The sequence below is a fragment of the Haliotis asinina genome, chromosome 2 (genome assembly GCF_037392515.1).
Source record: "Haliotis asinina isolate JCU_RB_2024 chromosome 2, JCU_Hal_asi_v2, whole genome shotgun sequence".
In the NCBI taxonomy this organism is placed as follows: domain Eukaryota; kingdom Metazoa; phylum Mollusca; class Gastropoda; order Lepetellida; family Haliotidae; genus Haliotis; species Haliotis asinina.
In genome coordinates this window covers 4,362,324-4,387,525 of record NC_090281.1, presented here as the reverse complement: position 1 = coordinate 4,387,525, position 25,202 = coordinate 4,362,324, and the positions used below count along the sequence as shown (strand labels likewise).

Genomic DNA, 25,202 nt, shown 5'->3' with positions numbered 1-25,202 from the left:
TAAATATTTACACTGTTCTACAAGCAGAAATCACTTATACACCAAATGGCCCAAAAATCAAAGCCAGCATCAAAAAAAGGAAAAAGATAAAAAAAGTTCCCAAGATGAATCAAGGATTCTAGGAGGTGTGTAGTTTTTTCATCAACGTTTGCATCAAATCAATAGCAATTCATTCAGAGGGTGCATGTATAGACAGCATCGCATAGTTGATTGCAAGGAAACAGAATATTCCCAAATGCAGCAGTGTTTAGGAAAACAGTTTCAGAGATGTTCAATACCAATCCATGGTTAATACTGTAGACTTGTCGAACACCCATTTCACCCTCTGAATATTCACAAGTCAAGACATGTGACGGTCCCCGCTTACCTCAGTTTAAGACAGCACTATTGACTAACAATCTACACATATTTTGTGGCCACTAAACACTCCCATGATGCATCCCAATCAAGACTGCACCAATCAGAGTGACACAAACACAGTGTCTGCACATCTCTATCTCCCAAATGGGGATGTACTTCACATCTTTGCAAATACTCCTCCATTGGACCTGATCACCCACTCTCCAACATTTCAACAAAGAGCAGGAATGGATGATAATTATGTCATCTTTCAATATTAATTATTTTAATGTCGTATTGTTAAAATCCACAATGTTTTTATACCCAATGCAACATTATAATACATGGGACTTTACACAATGTGATGATGACTGGAGCGTCAAGTAAAAGAAAATTGATTAAATTACTTGCAATGTTAGGTTTAAAATACTCTCTATGTTAATTTTAAATAGCTCACAATGTTGGAAACATTATGCAGTGTGTAGGCTACAGTTGGAATTATGTCATTGGGTGTTTTTCTCTTTGTAAAATTTTGTCAACTGGGTAATTATATGTTTTTTGTTTCTGACAACATTTTATTTCAGTCGGTACATCCTAATGGCAATGACCTTTACAGGGGTGGAATAAACAGTCGTAATTACTGGCATCCCAATCTGCCTGGGAAAATGTGCACAGATAGGCTGTACACCAATACAGAGCTCCCAGCATGCAACACAACACATACACACGTTTCAGTTTTCAAGTGTCATCTTTTCTCATGCGAGCAATGGGTGGGCACAGGGCCAAATGGATAATGTGTTCACCATTCACTAGGAAGAAGAAATGATAGTCACAATAGCGGGTGTCCATCAAACATGTCATTTTACTAGATCACTCATTTCTCTCATGCCCATGAATAATTCTACATTGCCAAGTTGAAATTTATATGTGGAATCAAACAATGAGACTGTAAAGTTTACATCTAAATTTGAGAATGTGAAATTTCCCAAGGGAGCATGCTGAACTTTCTCTGAACAACATCAGGGGCATCAACTACTTCATCCAAGGTCAGATACAGGCGGACGGACACCTAAAGAAAACAGCTCCACAAATCTCAGTGCAAAAATTGAGAAATTCCATCATACAAAGCAATCAAAACTTACAGGGTAACTGACAGGGCAAGTTCGTACGAGCTGCTTTGTAATATCATTGATTTGGGGCCAAATGCTACCTTAGCATTGAAACTGAACACAAAATAACTCACACTGCTTAAATACTAAATGACCCTTGTGTATTAAAGCCCATACCACACATGCTCCAAAAATCAATAATTCAATGCTATAATAATGCAATAATTTCAATACAATTCATTCTTCCCTTAAAGTATCACAATTGGACGTGTTTTGGAAAGATCTGCTGATCTGCAATACAAATGTACCATCATTTCATATATTTTCACTTGTGAAACGTTTGGATACATCATGAGGTCAGGGTTTGAAATAATAACAATTTTATTTCTAAAACATATCTTCATGAAAGACTTTCAAAGTAATACCTTAAAAACGAAAAAACCCAGGTATTTGGCACTTTTCTGAGGTTGCAAACTTTTTCTCCTGTTGGTCTTCTCTAAAATATTTCGTGACTGTAATTCTGACGCTATCAAAAATGAAATACATTCCTTCTAAAGCATGTTACCACAAAATTGTAAATGCTTGTGGGCAGATCCACAGCCAGGATCTTCAGCTCTGTACCAACTTCTATTAAAATGAAATAAGACATGGACCCATGTACTTTCCACAGGGAAGAAACTGACTTAAACACAGAACAACAAACATTATAAAAATAACATATTGTTTAATTCCTTGTTACTGGCATGAACCTCTTAGATGAATCCCTGGACTTTTCAGAACCTGATGAAGTGATGCGATCATCTGAGGTGGTGCTAGTCACATGATAGGTTTAGACAGTAACTGGTGGTCACATTACATGTAACACTCACTATCAAATTATACATGTTTTAAGACACCCAATACCACTCACAAACACACCCAGTGTATTGTGTGTCTTTATGTTTCATCAGCCCCTCTAACTCTCCCTCTGAGACAGTGAACCATACCACTGCAGGGACCATCTCAAACACTAAACAATCATTTAATACCACTCAGAAATTCATCTGAATCTTCCGAGGTAAGGCAAACTACCCTTGAGATTCACAGGATCCAAGCTGACCCTGATCATGATGCTGTTTGTTTGTTCACCATTAACAACATCCATTTCAGTCAAATATCGTACAGCTTGCAGAGTGAGTGAGGGACTGCACTCTGGTCTATATTGATCTGTTCTCAACCTGGTTACACAGGGGACTATTCTAAACCTGGTTCATAGAAGGACCTAATCTTGGTTGTGCTAGGTAACTCCTGTAGTCCACATCAATGATACATCAACATCCTGGTCCACACCGGGATGACATACTGACACATCATCAGTATCAAACATGCATGAACTTGATTTAAACAGTAAGATATTATCTTATAAGAGATTTAGCTTCCTTAATCACTGGGTCTGTTAGAGAAACTACTTGTATCACACGATCCACAGCTGTCTCCAGAATATACATGTAATAAAACTGATGCCAACAGTCTACTGTACAAACATCACAACCAAAATAACTTTATCTACAAACAACCTACGAAGTTCTTAAGAATTCACAAAACAAACTTCATCACATTCAAGTTACTTATTCTGAAGCCTTGATCCAGATAATACTCCATAATGCTCAAGCCACTAGTAAGATATGCAGTTTGTATGGTAATATTGTCGGACATCCCTTAGCTTAAGGGCACTAGCATCTATCTATTTATGTTAGGCATTTGATACTGAGATTGACAGAAAGAATTCATTTTATGTGTAGTTCAAATCCTGTACACTACACACTGCTTCAACACCTGATAATGCCTGAAGATTTATCAAACCACGAGGCTTTTTTGAAGTTTTTCAAGGGCATTTACAGAGATTATGCACTAATAACCTTACCTGTCCACAATCTCATGGATCTGAGTATTCCTGAATGTTTGTTAATGAAATGTCTGTTGTGACAGTTTAAACTGATGATGGAGACTCTCCTACAGATGCTGAAATGAAACTGAAACCCCAAACGCAAGGTTCAGTCCCTAAATTCCCATGTTTCTGAAAATTTAAATATTCTTTGGCATCTGAAAAAAAAATTTTTTTTACCAAAAACACAATTTTTCACCTCAGAGGCCAAACATGTATACATGTATGACTCAAAAAAAGTATGAAAAAAGACCACTCAGTGTTTTCAGGCCATGACACAGTAACAATAATGATGAAAAAACAGTTGTCAAAGCATGCTTTCTGTAAACTTTAATATACATGTTATGCAGACAGACCAGTTCATCCAAGAAATCTGAGAAACAACAGGCAAGACAGCACATGGTGAAATGTTGTCACGAAACATTGCTCCAGGACCAGGTGCAGGAAGAGCCCCAATCAGCTATGGAATCGGTTGAGACACCAGTGAAGACATAGTCCCAGGTAACAAATGGCAAGCTGTTGTACACAAGGGCATGGAGGTGTCCTGTTCACACAACTTACCTTTGCATGAGATGAAACATAATATTGATAATCAATGGTACAGACACTGATATATCACTCGTGACTTTTCAAAAAGTGTTGAATGATAAACATTCTAAAAAAGTCTCTGCTGCGCCCAATGAATTCAACAGCTCTATGGCTTCATCAAGGCCCTGCTGAATCAGGGCTTTCGCCACGGTTTGTTTAGCTACAATACCCACATCCAAGTAGATCATAGGACCACAGACCATGACAACACTGTCATACATGTAACACAACAAAGCATTATGGGTAAATTATTGTACTTACTGAAAATCTTTCGAAAAAAGTGACCCCTTCCAGGTTCAAAGTCCAAACTTCGACTCAGATCTGAAAATGAAAGATTCCGTTTAATTGACTTATTCTTGACAAGGCCTTCACAATAATTTGGACATGGTTCTGACAAGACAAAAATCTATATCACAACGATTCGGGAATAATTAATATATGGCCAAACAGACCTTGACATCCACTCAACAAGTCACAATGCCTGGCCAGCTGATCTGTTTAGTTTCTACAAAGAATCAACAGGGTTCTTTGGACCCATTCTAACCTAGTTCCAAACTGGGACCCATTTCACAAAGCTCTCGTAAGCCTAAGGTCTCGTATCATTTCTCGTGGCATTCGTACCTCCTATACTGTAACATAAAGGAGATACGAATACTATGACAGCTTTGTGAAACAGGGCCCAGGAAGACAAATAAGTTGATGCAGACCTCAGGGTTGGAATTAGCCCACATAGTAGTGTGTCCTGGCACAGCAAATATTGAAATGGCACGGATAAAAAATGTTCTTGCTGCCTGTATGGCACACCTAAGTTTTGGGGAAAAATAACAGTGTCCCCGTTCTCCAGTAACTACCGTCTTCAGCAGCCGTCAGTAGCTGTTGCTGGTAAATTGTGTATTGCTTAAAGTTGCCTTTTTAAATATAGCATATAGGGCACATGCTGATCAAGCCATGTAGTGTGATTGGCTGATACAGACACTGCCATACGACACTGTCCTTGCCGTTATCTATTTACAGCTGTAGAACATGGTAATCTTTAAGAGCATAGTTAAAAAGAATGACTACCAGTAGTAAGGGGCAAAATAAGGAGCAAAGTGAAAGATAACCAACTAATCCCTTGTTCCAGTGGTCATGGATACAGGAAAGTACAGCAATGTTCTCCGTTTTTTCCCATTTGTTGCATGTCATAATGTCCCTGTGCCTTTCTCTTTTATATTTTCATATTTACGTAATCAGAAAATGATCACATCTTAGGTAATACGTATGGTTGTGCATTTCCCAAAATCAGTGGCTTTCCGCTCACTACCATGACACAATAGTGGAAAATACCTCCATTTTCAAAGCTAAGTATTAATAACATGAGAGACAATTTGCTTGATGGCGGGTATCATTCGATAGATCTGAGCAATGCATCACTGTACCCTTGACAAGAGTTCATTCACATTTCTAAGAACTGATTTTATTAGACAAAAATTGGTTTCTAATGGCACTTTTTCACCACAGCAGGTTATTGGGATTGTGATCTCAAAATCAAGCACAAGACAGTCACTCATGTTCTAATCTGGCAGCGAACTGGACAACAAACAACAGGGTGCCAGGTACCGACTCCAACCTGGTTCCAAACAGTTCCACAAACATTGGTGTGCTATGAACCTGTTTTATCCTAGTTCCAAACAGGCCACAACCAACAGGGTTGATATGGACCTATTCTAACAATACACATAGAGAAATTATCGTGATCATGTATCTTACTGAGCAAGTCACTAAAACCTTCATTTGGATCATTAAGCTGACACTGAATATTCATCTGGAAAAATACTGCCTCACAAAGTCCATGTCCTTAGGGACATCCCTGTTGTGACTTCCTGTCATGTTTACCCCAAAATACTCAAATGAACCCTGTATCCTCCAACTCTACATTGATTATTAATGAAGTGGAAAAATTGAGGTCACAAAATCACTCGTTCGTAGCACTACTTCAAAGATCTGTTAGGAAACCTCTACTTTCCACAAATCACAAACTAAATTCCTTTTCAAGAGATAATGTTTTGCAGACCTTAAATCTCCATAATTGAAAGACTTGGAGGGAGCAACGTCATGCTTGTGCGACTCCGATATGGGATAGATTAGTATGTGGCAGCTAACAAGGACACGTGTTTAAAGACGCCTGATAGTCTCATAATCTATGAAATGCTTGTTATCAATACCAATAAACATCAAGATATCAAAGTTGCCTATCATATTTCAAACAGGACTATGATGAAATGTGATTTGGTTATTTATTAATGAGAAAAAATCAGAGATACCACCACCATCTTGAGAAGTGTTTGTTTTATGTCCTTGTTTGTCTTCCTCAGTATTCTGTTATCACCAGCTGCCTACCATCAGTAGGTTCTCTCTTCCAGGTGAATGTGAAACATAATGCATACAGTACCATTCACGCTTTTACCTATAACATAATGATACATTATACTCCCATTTTGTTTGGCTGACTCACTACCATTTATGTTTCTAGTGAAATAAAAAACAATGTGTTCCGAGTGAGTGAATGCTTGAGTTAGTGAGTTAGTGAGTAAGTGAGTGCTTGAGTGCGTGAGTGAGTGAGTGAGTGAGTGAGTGAGTGAGTGAGTGAGTGTCACCATAGATTAATCTAGATCCAGAGACAAGGTATCAGCTTCCTGCATATGTCAGTATGTAGTTCCAGAAGGGAACTGTCTTTAATTTTAGAGATATTAGGACCAATAAAGAAGATTCAATGTTCCACTCTTACCTGATACACAGAATGCAAGCTACACTCTAAGGCTACAATGTAATATTACGCCACATTAAAATCTGATACTGCTTTGAAATTACAAAATAACAACAAAAGAAAAATTGCCATACAATACTTTCCCAATTTGATTGCCAAGTGTGCTAAATTTAAACCAACAACTTGATATTCATATGTACATGTCATTCAATCCAATCAGTGATTTATGTTGCTCATGATGTTAATCACTGGATTGTCAGGTCAGGACATTGACTAGAACCATTTTATCAATGTTATCACCTATCTGATATGAGTCACTGGATTGTCTGGTCAAAGAGAGAGTCTTGAACCCACACACAACTCCGATCTCCAATCACTGGATTGTGTCATTTAAACAAAGTCTGGGATCCACATTACACCTCTATCACCTGACTGATGTTAATCACTGGATTGTCTGGTTGGGATCTACACAACACCCTGATTTCCCAACAAAAGTAGAAGCACCCTGTATCACATACCGGCAACAGAATGTGAGGCCATGAGTTTACCTATGCCTCCCTCCCCTCGCCTGAATGTATTTATACCACCTGAACGTGACGAAGTGACCTGTGTACACAATGCTGCTTACAGACAGGTAAGGGTGACATCATGTACATAGCGATCCATTAATTACCCTGCACCTATTGTTCTGACAGAATGAAAACAAACACTGACATGTGCACCGCCACAAACCTTCAGGAAAATATGTCACAGAGTGTATTATTCAAGGTTTGATAATTACAAAACAAACAACATAAATACTATACCTTTGTTTATCTATGTATAATGCTAACTCTCCATTCCAATTAATACAACATCAAGTTAGTATTTAGTTTGTATTCATAGATCATGAACACCTCTTGATCTATGGTAGACGAGATGAATATTAATATCTTCGGGCAATAATTGTTATATTTACTTTTCAACTAGAATCTTGCATTTGATTTTAAGCCAAAAACCTATATCTAGTTTGTCTGTGAAAGAGATTCAAGTAAATTTATACACAACAATGTCACAAACAAGTTGATATTTCTAACTCACAATTGCCGTGGAGCTCCCTTGAAAGCTGTGTTTTAAATTTCTCTCTCCCCACACAGGTAAGCTGTTACCTGTGCTTCAAACAAAGCTGACCTACCTGACACTGCCCCAGTCAATGATTCCCGCGCCCCTCCATCACCTGCTGTCAACCTATTGTTTTCTCTCACCCTGGTCTAGGACACAGCTAAAGGGAGATAACTCTAATTGACTACCTGGAATATCAGCCTACCTTGATCTAACCTGTCAGGTAGCCAGAGTAGAGGTTGGTCTTACAGGTTTGTTTACAATAAATCATGGGAGGAAGGTTCAAGGTAAAAAATATTTCTGACTTTTTATTTGGTCCTCAAGCAGGTATTTGACACATGTGTTTAACAGTTGTAAGTGAGCTAGAATTTATCGTCGCATCGGCAATATTTCAGCCATATCATGACGAAAGCAATTAATTTTTTACACAATGATTAATGGTAAATCATAAAAACCTGTCAAGGAAGAACAGTAAAATAACTAGATCATCACAGATTCAAATCTTAAAACTAGCAATCAGATCTAAACTACAGATTAACTACAGATGACAATACAAGGTATTTAATAGTTGTGACTGCGTGTGGTTGATGGCTCTTTAATGTTTTACCAAGGCCAGTCTCATGAACATATCAAAAGATCATAATGCTCATAAAAGCTGTCAGTTACTCTCAGTTTATTTCCACAGTGTAAAACCACCTTTGAGTAAGTCTGTTCTGGATATTGGCACTGTATAAATTTCTATGTATCACTATATCAGTGGATGCTGGCCAGCTAGATGTTGGAGCAAAACCAAATGAATTAAGCCAGGCAAACAGTTTAACATGCTGTGATTATAATCCTACAAGAGACACAATGACAATAAGACTGTCCTCCCTCTATTACAGCATGCAGCTGTCGAGGATTCCTGTAATTTATGCTCTAACATAATAGAGGTTTACTTACCATACTACTATTTGTTAATAGTGTAACATGCATGGTTCTGCCTGTCTTGTGAAAACTAACATATAAATGTGTGTTTCTACTCTGCGTTGTATGTTTTTCATTCCAACTTGCATGTTTGCCACAAGAGGGTATGCTCCAGGTATAAACCTCTCAATTATGAACAGAATTCTCCTAGTTACGAGATGCAGCCTCACATCAGAACATATAAAAGAACTTCATTTCACCATTTTATTTACAAAAGAAATCAAACTCCATATGGAACAAACAATCCAAAAGATATTTCTGGGAAGTTTTAGTCTCACAGTGATCCCCATCCAAACCCAAAACTAGGCGAAATCGGAAATACATACAACTCATAACAGTGGTAAAAAACACCGGTCTTTCCAGCTGCCCAATAAGTACCCTGTACATGTATACATAATATAACCATATCCCTAGACCTAAATATCTTTATTGTCCCGAGGCGCCTATACCTAAAGTCTACCCTTGTGTTGCCTAGTCTAAGTGCTTCACTGTGAGAGGGTGGGTGGACTGTTTTCTACAATCACAGGGCACACTCCCACTCTTGGAACCTTCTAGTGTGTGCAGCCAGTCTCTGCACTGAAACAGTTCCTCATATACACAATGGCTGGCCTGTCCCACTAAACACAGGGCACACTCCCACTCTTGGAACCTTCTAGTGTGTGCAGCCAGTCTCTGCACTGAAACAGTTCCTCATATACACAATGGCTGGCCTGTCCCACGAAACACAGCTCACCCTCCCACTCTTGGAACTTTCTAGTGTGAGCAGCCAGTCTCTGCACTGAAACAGCAAGCGAAACCGAACAAACCAGCAGCAGCCATAACCCACATGGCCCTGTAGACACTGGTAAGAAAAATCCTTTTCATATTACTGAAGTTATTGACAACCCCAACTAAGTTATTAATGCTAAGCCACCCCTTTTCAGTATCTGTAGTACCAATCATAATCACATCTTGTATTTCTGAATGATAAATATTGATACTGAGATACCAATACTAATACTGAGATAAAGGTTTGATATTTTAGTGATGAAAGCTACAGTACATACAAGTTTGAGTTTGATTTTTTTTTTCCAATTTGGAACACATTTTTTTCCCTCAAAATGTTAATCAGGAAATGTAGAAACATTTCTTTTTTGTTTTTATTTACATTTTAATAGTTTTGTAAACCAGGTTTTCATAAATAATCTTACCTCATTTGGATTGACATTGTAATAAATTGCAAATATCAAGGTATGCAAACAAGAACACCTATATTTAGTGTCCTTGTTTACTGTCTGCATTTCTTGTTTTTATGAGTTTGTTTAGATATGTAAATGGCCTCCTTGAGCAAACCAGGACAAAGCCTGCCCATCTTCCTGCCCTGTTCTTCCTCAGATTAAAATCTGCTGCTATCAGCTATCTCCTGCTAAGTAAGCAATCTAAAGATATCAGCCATAAACAGGGAAAACCTAGTTAGATGCATACAGATTAACTCCAACTGTACAGAGTTTAGCAGTTAGAATCTGGAGATGGCAAAGCTATTCCAGTTTTGTGTGTGTGTGTTTTTTTCTTTTGTGGCTTTACTAGTGCCAGTGCTGCAGCTGGAGAATCGGTTCAGGTTTTCCATCACGCTGGTCTCTTTCCCAGTCTGGACCTTGAGTAACAATACTGCATGAGGGGCCCCTAACTAGGATATTTGTTTAAATTAGTTCCACCATAGATACATATGTTTACCTGGGGCGTTGCTGATTTGTCCATTCAAATACAATCTTTCTGGATTCATATTTCCCTCTTGTGAATACATGGGTTACAAGCACTTGGTGAGTGAGTGAGTGAGTGAGTGAGTGAGTGAGTGAGTGAGTGAGTGAGTGAGTGAGTGAGTGAGTGAGTGAGTGAGTGAGTGCTAGACCCCCTAACGACACGCTGTCAATGATTATCAAGTTGCTCATTAATGACATGAACTTACTACTATGTGTTTCAAGAGCTCTGCATGGTTTCCATCTTTACTTCTTTCAAGAATTTACACAAACCAGTGATTTTTGGTTTTAATTTTTAAAAAGTCACTTAAAGCATTAAATTACCAAAACAGTAACCGACACATTTTGTCCAGAGTGTTAAAACACTGGAACATCTGTACAAGGCAATAGGATGGAGCAGAATAATTATGGGATCATCTTACTGTTGAATATTGGAGGATGTTTTTCAAACCCATAAATGTTGTAAAACACAGTAGATAGCCTGTCATGAAACATGAAAGGAGACACAAGCAGGTTTCAAGGGAGATTACTCCATGTAGATGACAGTGAGTGAGTGAGTGAACATGGTTCTACGCCTATTTTAGCAATATTCCAGCAATATCACAGTGGAAGACACCAGAAATGGACTTCAATTGGGGAACTTGGGTCTTTCGTCTGATGAGAGGATGCCACCATCCCACTTAGATAACAGTCCAAACTTGACCTCAATCAGATAGCTGCTCAGTCTTCTACTAGTGTTGGAATTGATTGACAGAAATAAGCTGATAAAAGCGTTGCTGATGAGAGATGTTCACTGTGAAATGTTTACAGTTTGACAGAGATGTATGATAAGGTAAAAAGCATGTTTTAGAAGAAATCAAGATATCAAGTCAGAAAAATATTTATTACATCTTGTAGATTTCAGCAGTGCTACTGTGATGTTCTTATCACCACTTTATAATTTTTCAAGGAAATGAAATTCATAAGGGCAATACTGACTGGAAATGAAGTTGATAAAGTGTTTGAATATCTCTTTGCAGGCATAATTATTGGTATGAAATAACATGTTGTACATACAACTCTGATTACAGGTCTTTTAAGTCAAGAGAGTTGTTCACACAATGAGGATTTCAAAATAGTCAAAAAAAGTGGTTTTACAAAGAACAAATAAAGCAGTATCTTTTAAATACTTGGGTATTTCCTTTCAGGTTTGAGTATTGATCTACGCAACTGCAACACGATGGCATGTGTCAACCAAGTCAGCAAGCCTGACCATCCGATCCCATTAGTCGACTCACACAAAAATCATGGGTTGCCGAAGACCAGTTCTAGCCCAGATTTTCATGGGTTTTCTTCCAGTTGGATGTGGGAAATTGTATCAGTACAGGACACAAATGCATCTTTCTCCGTGATCAATAAATACCCACTGATCAAGATGTTGAGGACATGAGTGAGTGAGTGAGTGAGTGAGTGAGTGAGTGAATGAGTGAGTGAGTGAGATTTGTTTAATGCTGCTGTTAGCAACATTCCAGCAACATCACAGCAGGGAACAACAGATATGGCCTTCACACATTGTGCCCATGTGGGGAATGGAACACAGGTCTTCAATTTGATGAGTTTAAGCTGTAACCATTAGGCTACCTACCCCACAGCCCCTTGAGGAGGTGAAATAATAACAAAGTTAATATATAAGATTATGTATAGTGCCTATTCAAATAAATTGCTCAGAGGTGCTCATGCACGTTACAGGGTTATGACGGTACAGCCACTGAGTTGACAACGAATTTCTGTACATGCAACACCTGGCAAACCTCACTGATATATATTGCCCTCCTAAATTACAGGTAACTTTATCGTGTTACGGTAAACCTTTGTGACCAGTCCATGCTATTGCTTTGATGTCAAAAGGTAAAAAGACATCACAGCAAAGCCTTTGACATGAAAAGGAAGATATTTCCATTCTGTGTCAGAAATCTCAAACTTCAAGTCTGACTTTGAATGCCTTCTATGACTTAGCCTCCATATGTGATATATACCACATCTGAGTGGTGTAAAGCAGAGTGAAAACTGATATACACCACATCTGAGTGGTGTAAAGCAGAGTGAAAACTGATATACACCACATCTGAGTGGAGTAAAGCAGAGTGGAAACTGATGTACACCACATCTGAGTGGAGTAAAGCAGAGTGAAAACTGATATATACCACATCTGAGTGGAGTAAAGCAGAGTGAAAACTGATATATACCACATCTGAGTGGTGTAAGGCAGAGTTAAAACTGATATATACCACATCTGAGTGGAGTAAAGCATAGAGTGAAAACAGAAAAATACTACCTTAATTTGTGTGGTATAAATAATTAAGTTAAAACTGATATATACCACATTTGTATGTTGTAAAGAATTAAGTTACAACTGATGTACACAACATTCTTACAACACAGGACAAACTTGAAAACAACTGAAATGGCAAGATGAAGCATGTGAGCAGGGGTATGACATCTATTTGAAGCAACCACAAATTTCCTTGTAGTAACATCAGGTTCAGATAAACACTGAGACTAGGGGTGAGTTCATGTCTCCATGCATGTAGTGACTGCCTGTAGCAGTACTCCATATATTATGACACAGGAGCACCATTTGTACTGAAATAAGCTAAAACAGCAGTCACATAGATTTTCAGAGAATGTCAAAAGATTTGTAAAAATGGGAAAATTAGGTTGTGAGAACATGAAACTTACATGACAACAGCTTGTTTATTGCATATTAATGACACTTCACAGCAACATAGTGCCCTTTCACCAGGGGAATAAAAAAGCTGTGTTCCATAAGAGTTCCATGTGTTCATGTTCCTGGGTTTCCTACATGCCTGTACTGACATGAAGTAATGCTGGGTCAGAATCTCTGCCTACAGCACTCCTCATGAATAAGGGAAATACCATGGCCTGTGTTTAAGTTAACCCAAACTGACAGAAATTCAGACAGTCTGATGGACCACTGCTGATAATAAAACATCACACAACATTAAAATTTCACACAGGCTCATGTTTGGTCTCTGAATATATATAATTTTGACATTAACAAAAAAATTTAAATTGAAAAGGAGCACAAGTGATATGTGAAACCTGAACCAGGGGTAATCTAGACTTGCTTCATTTAAGGCTTTAGCATTGCAGGGCGGGGTGGGTAGCAGGGACAATAATGTGGTTCAGGGACTGTAAGACAGACTACATTGCAGGGACTGGTAGGTAGCAGGGACAATAATGTGGTTCAGGGACTGTAAGACAGACTACATTGCAAGGAGGGGTAGGTAGCAGGGACAATAATGTGGTTCAGGGACTGTAAGACAGACTACATTGCAGGGACTGGTAGGTAGCAGGGACAATAATGTGGTTCAGAGACTGTAAGACAGACTACATTGCAGGGACTGGTAGGTAGCAGGGAAAATAATGTGGTTCAGGGACTGTAAGACAGACTACATTGCAAGGAGGGGTAGGTAGCAGGGACAATAATGTGGTTCAGGGACTGTAAGACAGACTACATTGCAGGGACTGGTAGGTAGCAGGGACAATAATGTGGTTCAGAGACTGTAAGACAGACTACATTGCAAGGAGGGGTAGGTAGCAGGGACAATAATGTGGTTCAGGGACTATGAGACAGACTACATTGCAGGGACTGGTAGGTAGCAGGGACAATAATGTGGTTCAGGGACTGTAAGACAGACTACATTGCAAGGAGGGGTAGGTAGCAGGGACAATAATGTGGTTCAGGGACTGTAAGACAGACTACATTGCAGGGACTGGTAGGTAGCAGGGACAATAATGTGGTTCAGAGACTGTAAGACAGACTACATTGCAGGGACTGGTAGGTAGCAGGGACAATAATGTGGTTCAGAGACTGTAAGACAGACTACATTGCAAGGAGGGGTAGGTAGCAGGGACAATAATGTGGTTCAGAGACTGTAAGACAGACTACATTGCAAGGAGGGGTAGGTAGCAGGGACAATAATGTGGTTCAGGGACTATGAGACAGACTACATTGCAGGGACTGGTAGGCAGCAGGGACAATAATGTGGTTCAGGGACTGTGAGACAGACTACATTGCAGGAAGGGGTAGGCAGCAGGGACAATAATGTGGTTCAGGGACTGTGAGACAGTTTACACACAGAGTAATTCCTATGAAATTTGCAAGGTGCATACTTAGTTTCTGATCCTTATTTTGTCAATCTAGCTAGTAAAATATGGTCTGTCATTTACGTAGAGGAATATTTTTCATCATAATTATCATCTACCTTCTGTGCCTGGAAGAAGAGATGAAATCCTGCCACCCTGCCATTTGCAACTAGAAATATGATTGGCTACTGCTGTTGAAATGGACCAGTCAATGGGATTCACACAAAATGTTTGGGTGAAGTTACCTGACAGCATTTTCTGGAAAATCACATTTGTGTACACAATTGTTTATATTTACTCTGTGAGCCGAGTTCAAAACAGTGACATGTCTCCATGCAAGAACACATAGGAGAATGTTTAACCATGTTTGATGTAACATAGTATTAGTGAGTGCATGACTGAGAATTTTAACAAGGTCACAATCAAAACAAATTAACATTGTTTAGGGGATCAGGATACGCTATGTTTCAGAATCAAACACAGTGTGTTACTGACACCACCACCTATGGGTACCATATGAAACCAGAACAAGCCAATGGTGTAGAGCTGCTCCAGCGTGAACTCTGTACTTGGTCTTCTTTAACACAGTCTCATCCTCTGCAGGAATGCAACCAAACATAACAATGCACTTATTACAAGCAAAGTGTCCTGATGTTCTAGGTTCCTCATAACTCAATGAAGTCCCCTTTATGAAATACATTTTTCCCATCTCTGCTGTTCATGGGTTGAACCCATACATATCACATATCATAACTGAGCAAGCTCAAAGGCACTTTGGTTTCAGTTTCCATGACAACCGTTCAACAAATGTAACAGATACCAAAGTTAGACACACAATATTCCCTATCACAAAGCCAAAACGTGCTGCTGACTTAAATCGGGAAGACACTTTGAAACTGTATTAATGATGGAAAACATATAAGCAGACTCCATACTGTTATAGCACAGCTCTGTTATTTGAACTGGTCTGTAGCTCAGTCACTGAGATGTGCATGTTTATGATGCCAGAAGTGAGGCAGCTTCCTCTGGGGAGTACTAAAATTGTGCCTGGAACTGATGCAGAATCGGATCCCATTTTCAGACCATGAGATGATTACAATCTGCACTACAAAGTGTCAGAGAACTTGGGGGAATTTTGACTTGACTGATTGGTAATTAACTGGGAGTCGTGTAACACATAGTTACTCTCATATTAGATGAGGTGTTGATCGGCAAGGGGCCTAGTTTCACTACACCTTTGTCAGTATTCATTACATTTTATATTTCCAGTCTCACAGCTAACCTCCTACAACAGATATTTCATGGTGTTTGAACCAGATAAACTGGTGGTCGATAATACGAGCACCAAAAAGTCTTAGTAACCATACACAACATACCTCATCACACCTGGGGATTTCACTTCAGTAATGAGAAAACATTAATTACTTTTAGTTCTTGTTGTTGAAGACCACAGGGATATCTGTATCACATTTATATAATATATTTGCCTGTCTAGCTAAACAATTATTGTTTCTGGTTCAACAAACCTGAAACATATTAGGGCACTCCTGCTAGTAATCTACTGTTTCTTACCTGGAAGGAAACTAGTGAGCAGGATCTGTGCTGCAGAATCAAGAAGTGTGGAGACTGGTCAACATGATTTCAACTTGTCTACTGTTTTTACATTCATGTTACAAAATGCAAGTCACAGCGTTCTGCCACAAAACAACAGAGGTAAATCTAGAGAAAGACAACTTACCTGGTAGACTCTCATTTCTGACCTGGAATGTCCGGCTCTTGAAGAAGCTCTCAGCAGAGGCTATGGACAAAAAAAAAACAGAGTTAGCCAAAGTCAGCTACAGCCATCCTGTATAACAGTAGCATATAGTAGCATACAGCAACATACATCAGTAACACAGAGTAAGAAAAAGTGACATAAAAGTAACTTACAGAAGCATGTACAGAAGCATACAGTAAGTTACAGCAACTTACAGACGCATATAGTAACTTTATGCTGCCTCATAGACAAAGCTGTGTCAACACCTTCACATTGCCTTGCTGTATGTTCATAGCGATTGTGAAAGCAGACCATGGTAGACAACGTCATGAAGCTGAAGCATCAAAAACAAGGCTATCACCTAGCAATGGTGAATCAGGTCCCCAATGCCAGGCATTGATAGGAAGGTTGCGTGAGAACCATACAGTGTGTAGCATTCTGCTGGTTCTGTACACAGGGTTGACCTGCTGCAGTTGGAACACAGACATGCTACAAGACCAACAATTACAAATATCTTATTACTATAGTAATATTCTCGGAACAATTGAACATCCGAGGTGAGATTATGTTCTGAAATTGATACAATGCAAATATTTTAGTGATGCTAGGAAAATAGAATCAGTTATGTGTTTGTTTATATCATTCTCACAGTGACATGAAAATCAACACTGCAAAGCCATAGCAGTAGGTTTACCTTTAATAACACGAACGGACAATAATATTCCGATTTAGGAATATTTACGGATATAGCAGCAGATATTCTTCTGATTTACTCTAGAGAGATTCATGTATCTCTGATCATTATTCACCAGGGGGCATATCTCTTCATCTGACATATGCATTTGTAGCAAACAGCTTGAAAACAGATCCATTGGTGCCAGTCTTGGCATCCTGACACAAAGGTCAATGTGTCTGTTGTCTCCCTCTCAGAGTGTCAGTGTTTGAATACATCACTCAGAGGACATTGGGAAACAACCAATTATTACCTTATTACAATATTTAACATAACATGTTCATGGGTAAAAACTGACTTTAACATGTTTGTGGATTTCATATACAGAGCACTCTGTCTAATTTGGACTGGCTTGGGACTGATTAAAGAGTTGAAATTAGACATCAGTCCAAGTTACACAGATATTTCCTTTAAAGAAGGATGGGGTCCACAAGTTAAGCATCCGAGGAAGACAGAGTTTGAGTTGGACAAAGTGCACTGTATGTATGCACATGTGTCATGTTTACATGAAAACAAACACATCTTGAAGCTAGTACTTAATGATCACCAATGCTAATACAAACACATCTTGAAGCTAGTACTTAATGATCACCAATGCTAATACAAACACATCTTGAAGCTAGTACTTAATGATCACCAATGCTAAAACAAACACATCTTGAAGCTAGTACTTAATGATCACCAATGCTAAAACAAACACATCTTGAAGCTAGTACTTAATGATCACCAATGCTAAAACAAACACATCTTGAAGCTAGTACTTAATGATCACCAATGCTAATACAAACACATCTTGAAGCTAGTACTTAATGATCACCAATGCTAAAACAAACACATCTTGAAGCTAGTACTTAATGATCACCAATGCTAATACAAACACATCTTGAAGCTAGTACTTAATGATCACCAATGCTAATACAAACACATCTTGAAGCTAGTACTTAATGATCACCAATGCTAAAACAAACACATCTGGAAGCTAGTACTTAATGATCACCAATGCTAATACAAACACATCTTGAAGCTAGTACTTAATGATCACCAATGCTAATACAAACACATCTTGAAGCTAGTACTTAATGATCACCAATGCTAATACAAACACATCTTGAAGCTAGTACTTAATGATCACCAATGCTAATACAAACACATCTTGAAGCTAGTACTTAATGATCACCAATGCTAAAACAAACACATCTTGAAGCTAGTACTTAATGATCACCAATGCTAATACAAACACATCTTGAAGCTAGTACTTAATGATCACCAATGCTAATACAAACACATCTTGAAGCTAGTACTTAATGATCACCAATGCTAAAACAAACACATCTGGAAGCTAGTACTTAATGATCACCAATGCTAATACAAACACATCTTGAAGCTAGTACTTAATGATCACCAATGCTAATACAAACACATCTTGAAGCTAGTACTTAATGATCACCAATGCTAATACAAACACATCTTGAAGCTAGTACTTAATGATCACCAATGCTAATACAAACACATCTTGAAGCTAGTACTTAATGATCACCAATGCTAAAACAAACACATCTTGAAGCTAGTACTTAATGATCACCAATGCTAATACAAACACATCTTGAAGCTAGTACTTAATGATCACCAATGCTAATACAAACACATCTTGAAGCTAGTACTTAATGATCACCAATGCTAAAACAAACACATCTGGAAGCTAGTACTTAATGATCACCAATGCTAATACAAACACTATGAAAACTTGAACCATGGCCCATGTCATCGTAACATGGATGAATGGTCATTTACTGAAAATTGTTGTCCAGACTCTTTGTATACCAGATTCCCTGTAGTCCAGACCCATGTATTCCAAATGCCCTGTAGTCCTGACCCCTTGTATTCCAGATTCCCGGTAGTCATGACCCTTCGCACTCCAGATTCTCTGCAGTCCTCACCCCTTGCATTCCAGATTCCCTGTAGTCAGACACCCATGTATTCTAGATTCCCTGTAGCCCAGACCCTTTGTATTCCAGATTAACTGTAGTCCAGACCCATGTATTCCAAATTCCCTGTAGTCCTGACCCTTTGTATTCCAGATTTCCTGTAGTCAGACCCCTTGTATTCTAGATTCCCTGTAGCCCAGATCCTTTGTATTCCAGATTAACTGTACTCTTGACCCTTTGTATTCCAGATTCCCGGTTGTCCTGACCCTTTGTATTCCAGATTAACTGTAGTCCAGATCCCTTGTATTCCAGATTCCTTGTAGTCCTCACCCCTTGTATTCCAGATTTCCTGTAGTCAGATCCCTTGTATTCCAGATTCCCTATAGCCCAGATCCTTTGTATTTCAGATTCCCTGTACTCCTGACCCTTTGTATTCCAGATTCCCTGTACTCCTGACCCTTTGTATTCCAGATTCCCTGTATTCCTGACCCTTTGTATTCCAGATTAACTGTAGTCCAGATCCCTTGTATTCAAGATTCCTTGTAGTCCTCACCCCTTGTATTCAAAACCATAAATGCCTTTCAATTCAGGACACCTAATAGTCCATATACCAAGTGATATGCATAATAATCATTGTGAGCCCCTTTGATTCCAGATAAAACTTATAGTCCAAATCCACATTATTACAGAACAACAGAATTTCCAGCCATTTTATGCTGCAGAACCCTAGTATTGCTGACCCCAATAACACAGACACTGTATTGTCCATAGCCCCCACAGTTCAGACCATTACTAGCAGTAACACTTATGCATGGTCACCACAGCATTGATACTCAGAAAATACATATCAAGATGTGACCAACCAACATATTATCTTAATACTACAACTACAACCAAAACACATACTTCACGTGCACTTACTGCTGTCTTCGGTGAGATTCTTCCGTGACACAAGACGTGGTTGTTATCTTATATACTTGATACTTTGTCTCTGAGATACACTGGTTTTCTTATAACAAGGTTACGTGTACCTGGCTACCTAGACGACCAATAAGTTCAGACTGTTTTGCTGTAGTACTGTACAAAAAGTATCAAGTTTGTTGAAAGAGTGTCAGTTGCCATGTACTAATCTCAGTCAGAGACATCAAGATAGATCCCACCAACTGACAAGTACTAAAGCTGTGATACATTACACTGAGGTAAGACTTAATCTTACGTAGGTAGATAAACAACCAAATAGTTAGCCTATTCTTATCTTGGTCATACCAGATGATGTATGGTTCATGGTTATGGGGACAAGTCAGGAACACGAAAGTTAAGCTCACAAACAGAATTATCCCCACCACTAGGTTCCTTTGTACACATTGGATATCGCAGGTAGATGCGTTATTAAGCTGATATACATACTGAAGGTAAATGGCTACTATTTCAAGGATTGAATGAGTTTGGTATAATACCCCTTGGAAAGTTATATTTTCAGATATATCCCAGGTATTCTGCTATCATACCGATGTGGCATGCAGACCATTAATTTAGCATACAGACCACTAATTTAGCATACAGACCACTAATTTAGCATACAGACCACTAATGTAGCAAAAAGAAACCCAACTTTTGAGACAACTGATGTTATTCATTAATGAGACCAATCCAACTTAGAGACAACTGAAGTAGTTTAGAGACAACTGATGCACATTGCACCTACATAAACCTCTTCATGACTGTCATATAAAGTATAATGTATTATAAACGGTGAACTGTTTTCATAGAGACAACTAATATTATTTCTGATAAAACATATGCTGTTTTTATGTGCTGCTATTCTACAGACACAAATGCTACCGAATGTATTTGAGCTAAATAGTTCCAGTAACCTTTAGGAATGTATGCCGCCTCCAGTCTCTCACCAACAAGACTCCCTGAGTATCAGCATGGAACAAGCTATTACATGACATGCGTGCAGGTAATTGCTGCACAGGCTGATCACAGCTGAATGTCACTCCGTGTACATCTCATTACTGCTGGGACTAAAATAATACTCAGTCAGAGTGAGTGAGTGAGTGAGTGAGTGAGTGGAAGGGTGGGTGAGTGAGTGGAAGGGTGGGTGGGTGAGTGAGTGAGTGAGTGAGTGAGTGAGTGAGTGAGTGTATGTGGTACTATGAACTCATCCTTGAGTATTTCAAATAAATGAAAACATGATAGATGCTGAGAGAAAGCTATTGCTGATGCAGGTTTTAGGTAGCTCTTCTCTAAACCTTATAAGAATATATACTGAACAGCAAACGTAATGTAAGTAATGAAATATCATAAAAGTAAGCATTTATGTTTATGTCTTCTAACTAAAAACTTGAATAAAAAGTTGCATTTCTTTTGCTGTTCAGTTTATATGGTGCTGACAGAATTGTTTGCGTGAACTTCCTGTCCTCAGCAAAACCACATCCACCAGGAAATGTAACTGATGCTGGTCTTGACAATGTTATACATCAGTGGAAGTTATCCCTAATGAGGAAATAAAAAAACATGAACATTTTCAAAGATTAATCTGTTCATGGAGTAATGACACCCCGGCTCACCAAGATTTAAAGAAGTACATTTGACAAACCTTGACATGTAGCATCCAAATAGTAGTCAGCACACTAGAACACAGAATACTGATAGTAACCACAGAAGCAGACACAAGTTTCCTCCAGACTTGAGCCAATTGCCGAAACCAAAGCAGTGTTCAACTTACATGAGAGCGATAGCACAGCTAAGTCTTGCATATGTCTGACCAGATGGCTCAATACCAATGTTTGTGTTAGAATACACCTGCAGTGACAAATCACTGACAACTTCCTTCTGTACCAATACCTAAATCCACAACAGAATACACGGTAAATAATCTAGAAGCTTCCATTCCTACAGAATATTTAGAAACTGTTAGCTAAATATTTTTTTCCACAAATCCTCTTTTTGTTGTGTCACCCAAGTGCGAAGGGTAGGTGCTAGATACATCTTACACAATCAGTCATGATGAATATACAAGCCGTTATATTACCCTCATCACTCACCCATTTCAAGGTGTAGAGACTCAGCATCCATGTTTCCCAGATATGATACAATTACAAGCTCACAGACAAATACAGATGCAGGAGAGATTTAGCATTATCAACTTACCTACGTCATATTTCTTAAACCTGGAAAACATGCTTGCAACGGAAGAGTACTCCAGGAACACAACGAACATCCAAGGTGTGTTTTTTCAGGTGGGCGATCCCATCATCAGCTGTTTCCTCTGGTGTCAAAACATTTCACACATTCACAAACTCAACAAATCATCATCCATCACAATCACTAAACTCCTTCATCTAAGTTTTTTACAAAGGTGTTCAGGTTAAAAACACAAACAACCAATCAGTGAATGCAGCAGACGTCAGTATGTGTTTCGCATCCCATCATCCCAAGTATCAGATCCCATCACAGACTCTCCACCAGTGTAGCCACATGGGCATGTTCCCAGAGTGTATATATACAATACATGTTCACTCAGCCAGCAAATAACTCGCCAATTTTCCACTTATGCTAGTCATACTGGCGATGGGACGGCAGGTTCACGGTCAAGTTGTGAACTGTAGTGTTCTGCCATTTCCAGTTCTGTAGCAAGCGATAGGGACGTGGACTACGCATCAGAATAACATCCTCCCTCACACCAAACCTATATCTGCCAGGTTGGGAGCCCAGCTGTTATATCAGAACACAAGAATCTTCATTCCTTGAGGTCTTCAAGACCCACATTGCCTTGCTAATGCTTGATGGTGTCCATTTATATCACTTGTACAGCTGAGACTAGATATGGAAAAAGGGGTGAGGAGTCTCTAGGAACTTGTGAGATTGCTAACAGAGCATTTCCGACTGTTAATCACCTGAACTATACTTACATGAAAGTTGATAACATTTTTCCAGATTATTCACAGATTAAAATCAAATGAGAGGAAAACAGTTCAGGATAAAAGGCTGAAAAGAAACAGAACTTTAATTCATCTAATCATTTAGAATAAATGAGTCTTCCACGTGTCATTTGAAACCTGGCACACTGACTCTCTCATTTACCTAGGGAATTTCAAATACTATTTAATAACTAGCAAACATCCCAATTCTGAATATACCATTTATCATCCTGAACTTTAAATGTCATCTGTGCATCAGTTATGCCAGAGGGGCTCTTGCAATAAAGCTGGGCTGTTTACATGAACATGCCTTGGTACAGTCAGCTTGCTGTTTGATCCACTGGGGAGACTAAATATTTATCTCAATAAGTAGCAGGTGCTTGAGGAAGTGACAGATGTATGTTGACAGTTCATCACACCAGCATTACATGTTGTACACAGGTACTCATTCACACTATCAGTTCACTATCTGCATCACCTAGGTCTGAAAAATGCTTCAGTGATGAGGACTGCTCAAAGTCTGGCAAATCAACAGGAGGAAACTGACATGCATCAAGTGACTTGGGTCTCAATTAAGAGCCTAAGGAAAATACAGTCTCATAAAATGCACTTGTCCTTTATACCCTTTAAACCTCTAATGGCCTTAGTGTAAATAAAAATCTATACTCTGATACCTAAGCCATTAATCCAAAGCCAAAGTCTAGTCAGATGTGTTTCGGTCTAGTAAACTCCACTAACAACAGTCCTGATACATAGACTAACAAAGTCTCCCAAGGAGGTGTTGGGTAATCAAGATTTGTAGTCCAGTCTTTCTTGAGGAGTCCTCACTGGTTGTACTGTGAACGAGAAACGTTCCCTCGTGCCTAAGGATCCTTCAATACAGAATCAATAAATACGCATAATCATGGTGAAACTCGACTTTTCCTCAAACAAGAATGTCCTCCTAGTAAGTATAACAGTTCCACAAGAACCTTCTGCTCTACCACTGACACTTCGGGATCATCCATAAGACAGTCATACCGCCATGGTCAGTCATGCTGAATTGTCCTTTGTCTCATTAGGACCACGTCTAACAGTGTCCACCAAATGTCCATGAGACATATTTTCACATAATGTTTCATAGGGATGATTACATTTCATATATTTTTTTTGAGCCAGCTCTTTCTATTCATATATCATCCTTAAATGGTCAATTCACACTGTCACATAACACAAGGTCTCCACTAACAGCTCCATCCAGACATCCGCCAGTCTGCCCACTGTGACTGACTCCAGTCGTACTCTGATGCTGCAGTCATTTCTCATAGCCTTTGTACAGAACACAGAGTTCATCTCCCTTTCAAGGTTAATTGAACACATGAACCAGGCAGAAAATTGACCACATTTTTTACAAGTCAGTGAGAAATAATTTAATTACTGAACAAGTCATGCCCTTGCTAAACTAACATTAATTACCTCCCCTTTAGCCTCAATACCCTCATATTCGCTTTCTCAGTCTTGTTTCTTGCAGCTCTCGCCACAACAAAAAACTGACAATATGCAAAAGCTCATTTTCTGACAAGTTTGAGATTCCAGCTTGAAGCATAAGGTCATTAGGATTGCTGGTGTGCAACCATTAAAATATCATATTACAAACTGTCAATGTTTTTTGTTCTCTGATCATACTTACGACATTGATTCATTAGAAAAGAAATACTCAACTTACACAATTTGCAAGATGATATGAAATTCGACAGATTTTTTTTATGATCAGACTTCAAAGAAATATAAAACAAAAAGAATGTTAATGCTGGGAAAAAGCACAATTCAAGAAAGTATCAGATTAAAGTAGGTTTCACAGGAGTTAATTTTGGACAAAAAATGTCACTTGAAATTCCTGCTCATGTTTGAACATTCCCTAACCAATGCACACACAATGGCTTTAGAAATAAGCCTTGCTCAGAGTGATATACATATATTTTTCATACAAACTATATAAACGAAGTTGTGACGGATACATATCCCCATCACTCTTCAAAGGCTATCTTAACTGTGGCCACTTAATCACTTACATTTCACAATTGCGCAGATTGATACTATTGCTGTGAATCATTGGATTGTCTGGTCCAGACTTGACTATTTACAGACCTCCACCATAAAGCTGGAATACTGCTCAGTCTGTCCATCAACAGATTGAAATTAAACATTGTAGTCTCAAAATAAAC

General features: G+C 38.7%; 1 protein-coding gene across 4 annotated transcripts in view; it reads right to left on the bottom strand.

Annotated features, from left to right (window-relative positions):
* Positions 1-25,202, bottom strand: part of LOC137273155 (ras GTPase-activating protein nGAP-like) — a 226,051-nt gene that overhangs the window by 120,028 nt on the left and 80,821 nt on the right. For all 4 annotated transcript variants that reach the window (XM_067805634.1, XM_067805633.1, XM_067805637.1 and 1 more), the window contains 2 exons: positions 16,397-16,456; positions 4,222-4,281 (listed from right to left, as the gene is read on the bottom strand). In XM_067805634.1, the coding sequence (XP_067661735.1) occupies positions 4,222-4,281; positions 16,397-16,456 (120 nt within the window). The remainder of the gene's footprint in view (positions 1-4,221; positions 4,282-16,396; positions 16,457-25,202) is intronic.